The sequence below is a fragment of the Necator americanus genome, chromosome I (genome assembly GCF_031761385.1).
Source record: "Necator americanus strain Aroian chromosome I, whole genome shotgun sequence".
In the NCBI taxonomy this organism is placed as follows: domain Eukaryota; kingdom Metazoa; phylum Nematoda; class Chromadorea; order Rhabditida; family Ancylostomatidae; genus Necator; species Necator americanus.
The window spans coordinates 15,040,263-15,055,785 of NC_087371.1; the positions used below are offsets into that span (position 1 = coordinate 15,040,263).

General features: G+C 41.5%; 3 protein-coding genes across 3 annotated transcripts; 2 read left to right on the forward strand and 1 right to left on the reverse strand.

Annotated features, from left to right (window-relative positions):
• Positions 1-100: 100 nt before the first annotated feature.
• Positions 101-1,642, reverse strand: RB195_005599 (uncharacterized protein; the record flags this gene model as incomplete). Its single annotated transcript, XM_013443471.2, has 2 exons — positions 101-223; positions 1,526-1,642. The coding sequence occupies 2 exons, from the start codon at positions 1,640-1,642 to the stop codon at positions 101-103; spliced, it is 240 nt and encodes a 79-aa protein (XP_013298925.2).
• Positions 1,643-3,894: 2,252 nt separating this feature from the next.
• RB195_005600 (uncharacterized protein) lies at positions 3,895-4,338 on the forward strand (the record flags this gene model as incomplete). The annotated part of the gene is made up of 1 exon (XM_064178201.1): positions 3,895-4,338. The coding sequence occupies one exon, from the start codon at positions 3,895-3,897 to the stop codon at positions 4,336-4,338; it is 444 nt and encodes a 147-aa protein (XP_064035274.1).
• A 1,366-nt stretch (positions 4,339-5,704) lies between these two features.
• RB195_005601 (uncharacterized protein) lies at positions 5,705-6,070 on the forward strand (the record flags this gene model as incomplete). The annotated part of the gene is made up of 1 exon (XM_064178202.1): positions 5,705-6,070. The coding sequence occupies one exon, from the start codon at positions 5,705-5,707 to the stop codon at positions 6,068-6,070; it is 366 nt and encodes a 121-aa protein (XP_064035275.1).
• Positions 6,071-15,523: the final 9,453 nt, after the last annotated feature.

The window sequence follows — 15,523 nt, forward strand, 5'->3', positions numbered from 1 at the left end:
TTCCTACGTCCTCCTCCGAACAGAAACACATTAATATTTATCTACAATCGAACAGTCTGAACATTTGTCGAATCGTCTAACAATCCATGAGCAATTAAATCTACTGGTTTGCCTTTCTTAGTTGATACTCGACGACAATGAATGGCGCCCAAAATCCAATAGTCAAGATTGTAATGGCCTTCGCAGCAAACAGCCATTTGTTGTGGACGTGGAATGGTGTTCGCTAAAAAAAACGTTATCAATTTTATGTGGAATTCATGCAAATGTTAGTTTACATCAAGAACAAAAGGAAATTTGGAACAGATGGCTGAAGTGACGACTCAATACAAGCCAAATATACATCTCAAAACTCAGCAAAGTAGCAAAAATGAGAACAAAATTCGCAATAATCTTTGCAAAAAGCCCAAACCGAAGTAAATTATTGCTGCCGTCATGCGCATTTACGTTAAAGACACCTAGAGAAATGGATAGATTACAAGAAAGTGAACTGACAAAGTCGTAGTATAGGAGTAGGTGGCAACAAAATATTCTACTCCTCGCCAGTATGCATTAAGTAAGCAGAGTCTAGAAGCGACAACAATCAAAAAGAGAAAGTCATTGTGGTGACGAGTTCCTGTCAGTTTATTACTCGGTTCTTTTCGAATGAGGAAAATGCTGACTTTGGATGCAACTATTGATTGATAGAGTACTCTTGAACAAGTTCCTCATTTAAAAAGAAGTGCACTGTTTTCAGCAAACTAGATTGACGAATTTTTTTTTTAATTTTTTGGAATTGATGAGGTCTCTTTGAAACAATATAGAGTTCAGGTTGTAGCTTACAAATAATGAGCTTAGTTACGCTCCATTCTCTTTCTTAATCGTCTTGAACGGCACAGAAATCAACTTAGTTCTTGTGAGGTACGTCAGCACGCGCCATCCCTGTACACTTCGGTTTCCTCAAGAGCCTATTCATTGGTTATACCTGAAAAGCCTGCTGAGGGGACCTCACTGGTTTTCAAGCGATTTGCTCGGTCGTGAACGCGGCGCGTGTACAAAGGTAACACCTTCTAACGGACCTCGTAGGAAATACGGTTATTTCCCACCGTTTTCAGGACCATTTAGGCACGCTCATACTTGCAATCTAGAATCTGAGCTGTGTATCCTCTCACACAAACTCAATGTCGACAAATCAGCGATATGCTGCCTTCAATGGAGCAGAGAGCCATCTTTTTCTCACTAACACCTTTACAGATTGGAAAAGCAAACTTTGCTAATGATTTTTATTTTAGAATAATTCAGAACACTGTTGTATTTACAGCTTTGAATGATCTTAAACATAGGAACAACTGAGAGCTGTATTTATTCTTCAAATCCTTCAAATTTCACTGGAAAAGGGAGGATTCTGCTCCATCGCTGGATGTACCGAGTCACTTACAGCCAGTTCAAATTGGTTAGTTGAAAGTGTAGCAATTACTAAGAAAATACCATCAAGACCTATTCCTCGAGGTGCAACTATTGAAAAATATCAATGAAGCTGACCACTTACAGCGTTAGCCCATCCATCGTGAATGAAACTGGTTGGAGTTTGTCCAGTGAACTTCGCTGGAGCATGGGAGCAGTTGCGAATAGCACGAACGGCAGGAAGGACAGCCTTCTTGAGCATACTACAATCATATACACTTCATCAAGTAGGTTGACGTAAATTCGAATTCAACAAATTGCATGAAAACGCGAAATGATTGCGGTATACTTAACAATGAAAATGTCATGGTGTGTCAAGCCGACGTGTAATGAGCTTTGGTGTAGTTCTTGTTACGTATCTTTTGTGAAAATAGAGATCAAATACCTCGTACCGCACGCGACTTGGAGAGTGATTAGCCAGAAGGAAAAAGAAGGAAAAACTAGCTTCTCTCAATAGCACACTAATTTTTGCAATTGAAGAAGCGGACAGCTTCTTGATTAAAATGCCGAGTCTATGATTTTGACAGCAGTCTAATGATGATTTTTTTCTAGCCAAAGGAAAGCAGAGTAACATGCGATTCTTTGTAACCACACGTGAAGAGTCGAAATGGATGCGCATATTGTAACCGAGTGAAGGACAGATTTCGCTTAATTCAAATACTAGTCACTATCATCTAATCTACATCTTAAATAATCTTTCTTTTTTTTTCTTGCAACATGACTATAACTGAAAAACAATAGAAATGCCACTCAAACGTATCTTAGAGGACATGCATGGAAACGAGCAGGATCAATCTAAATCATAATAGTTGTCCAGGCTCACATGTTCAGTGAGCCTTAAAAATACAAATACATAAACATAAAAATATAATAAATATAAAAACCCAGTCAGTAATAGGTATTCGTACACCCAGTCAGCAGAGTAAAATACAACATTCTACAGAATTACAAAGTGTAAAGTTTAAAAAAATACAACTCTGTAAGGATGTAAGGAACAACCGATAAAATACTAACAAAAACAAACGAGTTAAAAAGAAACATGCGGAAAATCCATAACGGCACAAATATCTGCACAACCTTCCAGTCGAATGGGCAACGAAAACATGGAAGGAATCATCCCGGAGAGAGAAAGCAATAGAAATAAAGCAATAGAGGCAATAGAAAAGCATTATAGAAAAGTCCTGTACAGGACATATCTGCGTCTCTACTCAAATGAACAGCCAACGACCATGATCCACATGATTGCTGAGCTTACCGCCAATGGGCGGCGCACACATCCTTTAAACTTAGCCATGGAGCATGAAAACCGAATGTGGGCTATTTAAAGGCAGCATACCACGAATCTGAGGTGGCGCAGATTTCGGGTGGAGTATTCGTATACGGGATTGAAGACTATGGAGAGGGTGGTGATTCCGTCCATTTCTTCCTAATTGCCGTAAAAAACGACCCGGAAGATGAAGCGCCGCACAAGGCTGGCGCGCTCCGTCACTCCTTAAAGAACGCCTGAAGCCGTGTCTTTCGGGCCGTTTTTTTTACGGCAATTAGGAAGAAATGGACGGAATCCCAACCCTCCCCATAGTCTCCCATCCCGTATACGAATACTCCACCTGAAATCCGTACCACCTCAGATTCGTGGAGTGATGCCTTTAACGGGTAGAGGACGTGATGACGTACTCCTCTTAAGCATTGAAATTAGTGGTGTCTTTTGGGTTGTCTTTCTGGATCAATGTGTAGTGAAGTACGATGGAGAAAGAAGGAAAAGAAAGAAATGAAAAGAAGCGACATTTTGTGGAGCCATTTTACTAGATTTTGAGTGGTTCCTCAAATTTCAAGCTCATTAGTGTTTTGTAAATGTATGTAAGGGAGTAATATTGCAGAAAGGAGCTACTGTGAAAAGGCAAAAAGGTTAATCAATTTTATTCGACTATGTTTAGTTCCACGGATCTCGCGCACCAAAGGGATCACAGCTACGTGGTGCGTTTCCAAGTGGCGGATAGGGGGCTAATTGCAGACCAAAAGCGATCTTGTTCCTGCCCTGAGATGCAAGCGGATTCATGGGACGGACTCCCAGTTTCTGCTGCGCCAGGGCTGACTCATAAAACCCTGGACGCACGTCGGTCCGACTAAAAGCCTGCAACCAATTGACTTGAAAAAGCAAGGGAGTTGGTTTGGAGTCGAATCCAACAAAAAAGCTCCTTTTGTCCACTCCAGGAGAACGCAAAGTCGTGGGACTAGCGGCGTGCAACCTGCCCATGCCCATGCCCTTTAACATTATATACATCTCACAGCGATAACAAAGAATCTCCTGATTCCAAATGAAAGCCTGCTACGGTAGCGCCAGGAAGGACGGGGTTGCAGAAGCCATCTAGGCTACCGGAACGGAAAACGACTAAGATAATTATCTGTACTTATAATTCCTGTACGCTTGCATCGGATGCGGCTTCTCAAGCTCTGATGATGCAAACCAGGAAGTTTAAGTACGACGTCATCGGATTGACCGAGAAGAGACGACGCCACTCACTGAACCCGGTATATGAAACTGGAGAAAAACTGTTCTTAGGAACATGCGACAGTGGAGGTGTTGGTAGAGTTGGTGTACTCGTCAACACGAGTATGGCAAAGAACATCGACTCTTTCGAACAACTTACGACCCGAATCCGACGTCTGCGGATGAGAAGATGTGGTCCAACACCAGCTTTGACTATCTTCGTCGCTAACGCTCCAGCATCAAGCTACGAAGGAAAAGAAGTCAAAGTTTTCTATATGGACCTGGAGAAGTTCTACCGAGAAGATCATGCTTTCTACAAGGTCATAATTGGCGATTTCAACGCCAAAATCGGTCCAAGAAGAACGCTTGAGGAACTTCAACTTCGGGACCCATGGCCTGCAATGGACTGAACAGGGGAAGAGGCTCTCCGAGTTCATCATGACGACCAAGACCATCCATGGGAACTCTCAATTCCAGGAGCCCTCCTCTCTACTTTGGACGAGGGAGTCACCCGCTGGAGGGTACCGTAATGAAATAGGCCACATCACTGTCAGTAAAAGTTCTGCCTAACGGACGTCGCTGTTGTGCCAAAGTTCTATAAGGAATCGTACCATTGCCTCGTCCAAGGAAGATTTTCTTTCACGAGCAAAGATGAGAAAGCCGCCAAGTTCAAAGAGCGAAATCCCAGAACTATCATTAGCTGGGATCTCTTCGCTACGCTATCCTGCTTTTGGGAAGATTTCACAATGGACAACATCGACGAGGAATATGACCGGCACGTTGAACACCTTCACGACTGCACGAAGAAGGCTGAGTTTTAAAACCACCGAGAGACGCCACTCTCTTGAAACTCTTGAGCTGATACACTAGCGTGGAGCAGCACGAGAACCAAGAACTCTCGCTCGCAAGACTTTGCAGAGAGGCAATAAAGGAAGACCTCAAGGAGAGAAGAGCAGAAGCGCTGGCTGAAGCCGCAGAGGCGGGGAAAAACATCCGCTAGGCCCATCTAGACTTCGCCAGTCGTAAGACAAGGATGACTGCTCTCCGGAACCCGAAGGGAACAACCATTGCATCGAGAAGGGTAATGGAGAAAATCATCTACGACTTCTACTCTGATCTCTTCGACAGCCATGTCCACCTGCCTCCTCACCATCTGAGGGAAGGCGGACATGTCATCCAGAGGTTCTCCCGTCCGAAGTACGACATGCTATCATGTCGGTAAGAAATCGTACGACACCCGGTACCAACAGAATAAGACCAGAACACCTGAAGAACCTTTCGCCAGTACTCATCAACACCCTGGCGAGGCTCTTTACACGTTTCCTGTCAGAATGCAAGGTTCCTAAACAGTGGAAGACCAGCGAGACCATGTTGTTGTATAAAAAGGCAGATCCAAATGACATCGGAAGCTATCGCCCAATCTGCTTAGTGTCCGTCACCTACAAACTCTTTACAAGAGTGATCTTTAATAGGATTGAAAAAGTCTTGGATGAAGGACAATCATAGAGTACAAGATGCCGCTCTGTCTCACCTTCATCGGCTTGAGGAAGGCCTTCGACTGAGTTGAGACGGAAGCGGTCATGGAAGCCTTGGACAACCGAGGCGTCCGTACTCAGTACATAAAAGTACTTCGAGAGTTGTACAGCAACTTCGCTATTGGAATTTCGCCATTCTACGAGAATATCATCATTGACGTGAAGAGGGGGTCCGACAGGGTGATGCAATATCACCTAAAATATTCGCAGCTACGCTTGAGAACGCAATGTGGAGGCTATAATGGGAAAACATGGGAGTGAAGGTGGTCTGCAGCTACACCATTTGCACTTTGCTGATGACATCGTTCTGATGACACCTATCATCAGTGAAGCGGAACGAATGCTGACCGAGTTCGACGAAACATGTGAATGTATCGGTCTTCAACTGAGTCTGCAAAAGACGATGTTCATGCGTAACGGATGGGTCTCGGATAGCCCATTCACGCTCAACGGAACGAACACATCCGAATGTACCAGCTACATTTATCTGAGTCGGAAATTGAACATGAAGAACGACCTGACCCCCGAGCTGGACAGGAGGGGACGAGCAGCTTGGGGAGCGTATAAAAGCATCGAGGATGTAGTGAAGAAGACCAAGAACGCCTAGCTCCGGGCTCACCTCTTCAACACCAAAGTACTTCCTGTTTTGACCTATGCTTCGGGAACCTGAGGATTTCGCAAGCAGAAAGATCGAAGATTGGAGACGCCGCGTTTGCCGAGGAAAGTAAAATAAGGTGGGCAGGACACGTGATGCGCTTTAACGACAACCGCTGGACCAGAGCCGTGAGCGACTGGGTTTCCCGCGATATTAAGCGCATTGCAGGAAGACCGCCGACCCGATGGTCAGATTTCTTCACGAAGTCCTTCAAAGAAAAATATGACGCTCTTCGTGTCCCACGCGAAAGGAGGAACCACTGGGCGACTCTGGCACGCGATCGGGACAAATGTAAGAATTACTGGAGTCCGCTCGACCAGTTCGAAGATCAACGGGAGTCATGGTGAAGCAAGGAAGCAAGCATTTATGTAATTTAATACACATAAAGAATGAACAAAAGTGATGAAATATGTAACATTTAAAAGGAAAACCCAAAAATAAAATTTAGAAAAACAAAGAAGTCAAAAAACAGCAGATCAAAACGAATCTAACGACTGTAATCATGTAAAGATGCAGACATACAGTAATGACTCTCACTATAATTTTCTAATCGAGCCATCAGACTTTGTTCTGGGATTAACAAATAACGACGAAATCAGTGAATTTCTTTTTTTAACAATAGACTGAGAAGAGGAGAAGAGAATGGCAGCGTCTTGCGTCATTTCTGCAAGACATAATTCACTCTGTCATTATGAGGGCGCGCGCTGTCATGCAAGAAGAAGACTTTCCTCGGTATCCCTCTAACCCTTGCAACCACCCGGTCTCACTGCTTGGAATCGCAACACTGATAGCAAAACCATTTGGCAGAAGCTCCCTGTAAACTCAAATGACACTACACCAGCAACACAACATCTTTTTCCTGGACTTCGGTCGAACCTCCCGTCTCGAGATAGAGGGATAGCACCGCAGAAGCAGCCATGGAGGAAGCATTCAAAATAGATTATGAAATACTCAGGATAGATAAATAATCTAAATAGTCAACAGGTCAAGTAAATATTCCTGGTCGTCTGCACCGTAGTTCTAGGAATGAGAGGAAAGAAAGTTATGATAAGAGGAAAAATTTTTGACAGTTTTGACCATACCACTCATATACAGGTACAATTATTCAGTATGGCTGTAAATGGAATATTGAGATCAATTAATTCGCAAATCTGCCTGTTACCGGAGGTACGGAATTGACAATATTGAGATCTCCACACGGACAGGTAGAGGAAAGGTTGCAATTTATGAGTATGAACGTCACTCAAAACTCCATATTAAACCAGTAAAAGGTGTTTGGAACGGCCTTGTGTAGTCCCGTTTCCCCAGCTATGCAACTTATGCGACAAGACGGCAACTTCGTCGTCGTCCGTCCACGATCCAACTAATACCAGAAAAAAAGCAGCAGAAGATACTCCACCTGCACAATCGCAGAAGTGTTGGTGTTTGTCATCTTCTTGCTACCCGTAATAAGCTCTATTGTTGGAGAGACGGGTCATACATGTCTTCTTCAAAGGCCTTTTTTCTAGATCTAGATCACTGGGAGAGATGACCGTAATCACGCTCATACTCCTATATATTCGTGAAGACCGACATCGTCACTTTCTTGATATGCTACCTTTAAATATGGGGTTCAAAGCTGCTTCCCAAGCGAACTGGTGCCGCACTGGTTGAGGACACTTTCTGCCAATTCAAGTATTTCTCAACAGTAAAAATAGTCCCGTAGAAATTTCTTCTGCAATGTTCTTTAAATACAACGGCGCATCCGCCATAGATGTACCTTTAAGCGGTATTGTTCCCGAGTTCCAACCGATTTATGAAAAGCACACCACTGCTGCAAATTACGCACGTAGGTCATCAGATAGTCGTCGATTAGTTCCACTGATCTAGTCTATATCATATTACCCTAAAAGAGGTGGACACAGCCGGGAGCTTCAGAACGGATCGGCAAGGAAATATGCATTCGTGCCGCACAACTGCATTGCCCCTGCTCGTAATCCGCTTTAATCTATCTGCTCATCTGCCGCAGCCTATCACCTTTTCTTGAGTCTAGCCTCAAGAGAAGTCCTTACCTCCACTAACTGCTCGATGAAGGATTGGATAATCAGCCTTCTCCAAAGCCTCAACTATTCTTTTCAATGCTACTAATAAGTAGAGTTTCATTTCTATCAAATAATTAATTATTTAACCAGATATACTCTTCTAAATTTTCAGTGGGAACGATCCGGATCTAGTTACGAATTTTAGATTGCCCCAGTGAAATAAGGACAGACGCAATCAGTTTCGCGTACTCTCGTGTTCTCTTCTACTACCAACGCTCGCTGACAAGATTTCCGACTAATTTTTACGCCGCATGGACTGCGTTGATTGTGCGCGTGGAGGATATAATGCAATATCCATCGCACAATCGTTTCTGCAACAAATCCATGAACTCTGAGGACTACACAGCAACTAGATTGTAGCTCCACGCAGAATGCTGCATGAAAAACGTTCTGGCTATTTTTAAGACGCAATGATGTGGAGGTTTTGGTTCAGAGATCTTTCATTGTCCTCATTTTGAACAGGATACGCTAATAATTTAAAGATATTTATTAATAATAACAACACAATAATAAGTAGCAAATCAATTGATGTGCTACTAATATTTGTTTAATTCTCAGTTTTCTGTCGGAATTCTCCTCTGTTTTGTTTTTTTCAATTCGCAAAAACATCTTTCACGTGGTCATCATAGTTGTTTTTATGACCACACTCACTTTCTTGTCTTTGCCAAAAATTTGAAACAGTTTAGAGCATACAAAAGAATGAGAGGGATTTTTTGGGACTCGTTCGAACCCCGATTTCCCTTGATTTTTCGCCTCAAAAACCGTGATGGCATCGCGTCGTGAGATTTCCAGTCTCTTGCTTTACGTGCGTATGGTTTAATAGCTTGAAAACTCGAATTCGGATTGAAAATCAGTGGCTCATGGCATTGATGTTTGAAAATATTTGAGCTGCTCTTCTACAGCTCAACTGTTGATGCACTGCAAGAAGAATCATATGCTCATATAACCGGCTCTTTTAAAAAGCTCGCTATATGAGTCAAAAACAATGTCTTTCATACCTCCCGACAGTTTCGCATACCCTCGTGTCGTTCCTCGGTGTATATTGTGGTTCTCAACGAATACACTGGTTTCTCCTTGCTCTCTTTATTGTTCGTTGCTAAGTTTCTGTTCAAACATGCATATATCTTCTTGCTGTTTTCTTCCGTTTCTTTTCACTTGTTTTTCTTCCAGGGTGCTGTTTTGTTGTGGATTACCTTGAATGCGCTAATAAATGAATAAAATAAATAATTGGTTCAACGGGATTCCCGCTTCTCAGTTAGGGCTTTCGTCTCATTTAAAGGCATCACCCCACGAATCTGGAGTGGTACGGATTTCCTGTGGAGTATTCGTATATGGCATCGTAGGTTAAGAAGAGGGGGTGATTCCGTCCATTTCTTCCTAATAACCGTAGAAAACGGCCCGGAAAATACGGCTTCGAGCGTTCCAGCGCACTACTTTCCACAAGGAGTTCGATTGGAGCGCGCCAGACTTGTGCACGCGCCGCATCTTCCGGGCCGTTTTTACAATTACGAAGACATGGACAGAATCACCCTCCTCTAAATAATCTACGACCCCGTATAGAAACTTTCCACCTCAAATCCGCACCACCTCAGATTCATGAGGTGATGCTTTTAAGATTGGTGTTGCTTCAATTTCAAGTGATATTTTATGATAAATTAATGTACCATCCTATTTTACTAGCCGTATAAAACGCAATGAAATAATTGCTAACTAACTTAGTATGATAAATAAAACATTGTAATAAATAAATAAAATTACTTAAGTAACGCAATAATATGGTTACTCGACGAAAAGGTAAATGATGGAGAATGTCCTTTCGCATCCACAAAATAAACGATTGATGATAATGATATATGTGTTTCGGTTCCAGATGTCCTTATACTTTTTCAGCACTACTTCTGGATACGCCCTGTTACTACGTTCTGGAGCAGTGCATGTAATACTGTTTTACTGCCTGCAGCAACACTTACATTGGTCAGACGAAATAGATTATAAAAAGTGACTGGTTAAACTATTAGGCGATTCACACAAGAAAGAAAATAGAAAATATGAAAAGTAGTGACTGGAGAAAAACTAATTACTTAGGAAGTATGACCAGCGAAAATCGTGGTAAGCCGTTGGAGAAAAAAATTAGATGATTGAAAACAGGAAATTAATGGGAAATAAAACTATTCCAAGGACGGATGAGTCAGTTCCTGTGCTGTTGTCGTTGTGCAAAAGATCACGTGCGATCACTCTTTCGAAGATGTATGTGGATTTTACTTCCAGTTTCTGGGGCAGAAAATAATCGGCGATGGAGGAGAATCTGTTTTGGATTTGAATATCATTGTAATCTTGCTTCTACTGCAGTTTTTTTTTCTTCTAAAAGATTCCTAACCTCCAAGCTGGTTAGCTAAAATCCAGTATTAAGAAATCGTTAGGAGAAAAGCAAAAACAACTAGCGTATTAAACAGTGCAGTGGATGATCAAAGTAGCAAAATCCGGGACTACTTCTACCTCCAGTAGTCAGAAATCGAAAGACGCTCAAAATAAGACGTTTTTACAGCACAAGATCATGCCTCCACTAATCCATGTTCTTTCTCGGAACGCTTCCAAAGCTGAAATTTCACATTTGCGTCTCGCTGAATAATGTTGCGTTCAATTGTTTTCAATTCGTTTGTCTTCTGCCTTTCATTTTATTTTATTCACTTATTATTTCCATTCAAACAGATTGAATCCCCCTTTCTAGGTCCTTCACATGCGTGCATGCATGGGAGTTTCAGCGATGACTGCGGGAATTTTTCTCGCTACTGACTCGAGTCAGAAAAACGAAGGAAAAACTACTGTCGAAAAAGTTGATGTTCTCCGAAAAAAAATCCGATGAACTTACTCTGACCAGCAAGCAAAATTTGTGAAAAAAAACAAATATCAAGTAAATCATGATTGTGGGAATTTTTCTAAAGAGCAAATATAACTGTGTAAGCGTTTACTAGGCTAGGCTGAACGCTTGATAATTCTTACACTGGTAGTAGAGTTCTTACACTAGTAGTTGTAGCGTCGACGGCTGAGTTTTGCTAATCCATCGCCTACTTCTTTCAAAGTTACTGTTCCACACTGTAAAGTAATTATTCATGTCTTTCATAGACGTAACCTTTTCTGTCATTAAAACAACGATGGGTCACATGTGCGCCAAAACGGTTCACCTCGAGAATCATTAATTTGAAAAGTCACCTATTTCCTCGCAGGATACTTTTTTCTAATCTATCTAGAAGCATTGACAAGGAGGATTGACATCACTTTCCGGAAACTCACGTACATCAGACACCCAACCACGAATACAAAATCCTTTCGGAAGACACATATGTGCATATCTCTGGAATTGAGAGAATTGAGGAACAACAACCGATCCCGAAAAGCCTTCAGAAACTTTTCCGGCAAAGCGCAGAATTCATCGAGAAGCGCAATTTCACTTTCCAAATGTTTCTTGCCACGCGTTCATTACGACCAGGCAGTGATTCATTAGGAAGTCACTCCTTCATAAAATGCCTGCGGAGGCTCTTTCAGAAACATCCTATGACAAATTCTAATAATATTCGTTGGAATTTGTCGAGGTCAGCAAGGCCCCGTTCGTATGACGTTCCAGGAAGGATAACGTTACACATTCTCGCAAGAAAATGGTTATTATATTAGCCTCAAATGAAAAATGCATGACTATTATGACCCTTAAACACCTATCGCAGGAGTAAGATGAAAAACTGGGAAAACTAACACCGACATGGGACGAAGTGAGATAAGGATGGGTGAAAAAAGAGAAATAAATGTCGTCGAGCTATTGGAACGAGGACAGAATTCAAATACTGACTGACATTCATAAATAAACAGAATTTGGGTGGTCTACACCAGTGGTTAAGCGAGGTTCCGATTTCTTTTAATTTGTTAACTCATTGCATGAATGGAAAACAGTCGGGAACTAAAAGCTCAGAGCAAGGTTTCTGGTTTTTCTCTTGCAAAACAAATTAATCCCTGAAAATGCCGCGAAATGCCATCTCTCAGCATCAACATGTGAAAAAAGAAACACATCTTGACACTCTAGTACCACTTTCGCTTTTCATTTTCCCGAAACTGAAGCATTGCTTACAACTTTTTCGCACGCCCTTTGGGTGCTGGTTTTTCCTCGTATTCCCTTAACGTTTCTAATATCGCTTACCGTAGCCCATACATACGAAAAACTTATTAGGACTTTATGATTCTTCACGAGTTTCAGCACTGGGTCTCATTCCCTCCTCAATCATAAATGTAGAGAAATTGTACAAATGGTAGTCGAAGTGTTTGATTACTCGATTTCGAATAATCATAAGAGTGCAAACGTTTCCGAATTACCCATTGAGTCACAAATGATAGATGTTTTACACTTTGTAGGCACAATATATTTCAAACATGACCTATAAGACGACCGTTTGGAAGACGCCCACATATCAGGCCGTGCCGTCACCTTCGTTTTCGAGTTACACCCTTCGATTCCGCCTCGCTTTAATCACCATACAAAAACCCTAATTCCTTGCTATCTATAAATTTAGGCTCTCAAGTAATTATAGTTTTCAACTATTTCAAGATATCTCTACAAAAGAGGAAAGGAATCTAATCGCACGAAAAAAATACAGAGGTAGAAATTCAAAAACAGTTTTGGATAAGTCGTAATTAAACATAATAAATTTCAATACTACAAAACTTCAGTTACTAAAAGATATTTCTTTGAGGTTAATAAAAGCCAGAAGACTCCCTTTGAAAAGTCTATTCTCATGTTCACTTCCTCCAAGATTTCTGCGAAGATTAAGCGAATTGGGCTTGCATATCTAAGGATAGCAGTAATCATGAAGCTGTGGTAATGCGCATGTGATTCCGTTTTCTCAAAATGCTCTTCTTTGAAATTCAAGCAGTAATTATTGTCGTTATTGATCATTACAGATATAATTAAGTTCAAATCTTGCTAGAATCACTCTCTATGCAATAACTGTGTCATTGCGTCGAGAAATTGTGCAAAAATACTTTTCAGACACTTTTTTCAAATAAATCAAGTGAATTTTTTTCACTAATTTGTCTTTTTCTCTATTCATTCATATAGAGAATAATACAGTAGAACGTGATTGTGGATTATGAATTCCTAAAAAAAATATCCTAGACAAGCTTCGTATTTTCTGATGCATAACCACATCCATACAGAGGCGCACCCTGTCCGAGACGTAAAGAAACGCTGCAAAATCACAACATCTCAGAAGTCTCAAGCAGAGCTTCTTTTTGAAGCGGTTGGAAATGATGACCTCAGGATTTACATGACTCTCCATCCAAATATTTCCACTAACCCTGAAGTTCCTTCAGTTTATCCTGTTAAAGGGCAAAAAGTCTTCTTTTCTGCCCATCATCTTCGAAATCTTTGAGTAACTTCACTGATCTTGAAACTTATGCGAATTGCGGAGATTTTCATTCCAGATATATTATCGTCACGTTCGATCCCCGTCTTTCAAGATTTATATGGCAAACCCCTCAGGGCCCTCCTCCAGCTTCACCAGGAGGGGAAAAGGAGGGGCCTCTGGTTATCTCCTCCTCAGTTGTTGCAGAGTTGTGCTGCTTCTCGATTTCTCTGAAAATACTATTAGACTGTCCCATAAGTTTCTTTTCACGGTCGCCAACACTTCAGTTCACAACCTGAGTTCTTGGCCGAAAGAATCACCAATCCATCAGATCGAGGGAGGAAGACTAATGGCTACTCAGCTGACTATACAATATTCGATTGGGACGTTTCCGTTGTTGAATAGAAAAAAAGAAAATTCTCAGAAAAGTAGGAAAGAAACCTGTGGGACAAGTTAATACACACGGCAATGAAGGCGCGTACGCTTAAGCGCGTTTCAGATTGTTATCACTCACCGACCGTAACGACCGGAATAATTACTGTTGTCCTCTTACATCGATAACACACAACACCTTGCAGCTATGAATTAATACACGTGCATGAAAAAGAAACGTGCATCGACCGGGCACGGGTCGACCGTTCCTCGGCATGGAATTCCAAATATTTGCTGCCTGAGAATCGCACCTCGCGCGTCTGAAGCTGCGTCCATAAACACTAAAATTTGAAGAATAATGGCGGGAAACCTGTCCGCCCAAGTTCGCAGGCTCGACGCGCGGCTTCGCGGCGACAACTTCCATGAATATGCATGAGTATGTGTGCACGTGCGGCCATCTACAACATCAGCCGTAGTGCAGCACTGCCAGCGCGTTCGGGGAACACTTATTCACCTATTTGTTTGTCTCTTGTTTATTGTTTGCAGTGGTTAATGAGTGCTGCTGAGGATAAACTGTTAAGAATGAAGACTTGTCCAGAAGCCAACAACAGAGTAGGTGCTAAATCAGGAAAAAAAGTAGCAGTCAATAAAGAAACGAATGAATGATTGGACAAGACATAAATGAATGGAGAAAAGACGAAATTACCTAGAAATAAGAGAAAAACATGAAGAAACAGCGAGCTTACAAGTGAATGTTTGGATGAGATTGCTTAGAGAAATAATTGAAATTGAACGGCGAAACTAATGCGAAGTAATAAATAAAGTCCTAAAAAACAAAACAATAGAAGTTAAAAAATGAGTTCGTCTGTCAGCAAAAGAAAGTTGCTGTAGAGATTAAAAAAAAAAGTTGAAGTGAATTAAAACGAAATGAGATTGAAGGAAGAAATAGGATGGAGGCTTAGAAAAGTGAAGAACAGAGAAAGAGAGAGAGATGGAGACAGGATAAAAAGAAAGAAAAAATTGCAAAAAGCAACCGTGAGAAAAAAAAATTAGGTGTGTGAGTTGGATGATGTGGTAGAAAGTAGGGTGTAATATGATGGATCAAAAGCAGAAGAAGCGAAAGAAGACGACAAACGCGCGCATAAAGGCACGAATGTGGGAAGGGAAGTGGAGGTGATCAGGAATTTGCTACGAAATAAGAAAAGAGAGCAAAAAGGGTAAGCGGCAAAAGTGAAAGTCAGGATAATAACTACCAACAAGGTATGGAAGCACAAAAACGTGTGAGGAGAGAAGGGAAAGAAGGAAGGAATGAAGAAAAAAGAGTGGCCAGAAAGCAAAAAAAAAGTGAGAGAGTAGAAATAAGAGGAGAAAAAGGAAGTAACTTGCAGATAACAAATGCATATCGAATGAATGAGTGAATGCAGGTGATGAGTGAACATGAACGCGAAACTATAAACACATAAACGTGGGAGAGAGGAAAGAAGAAATAGAGAGTAAGGAGAGGATAAAGAAATAGGAAAGGGTGGTCAACAATTGCTAAGCTGCGAAAATAGTGAGTTAACAAA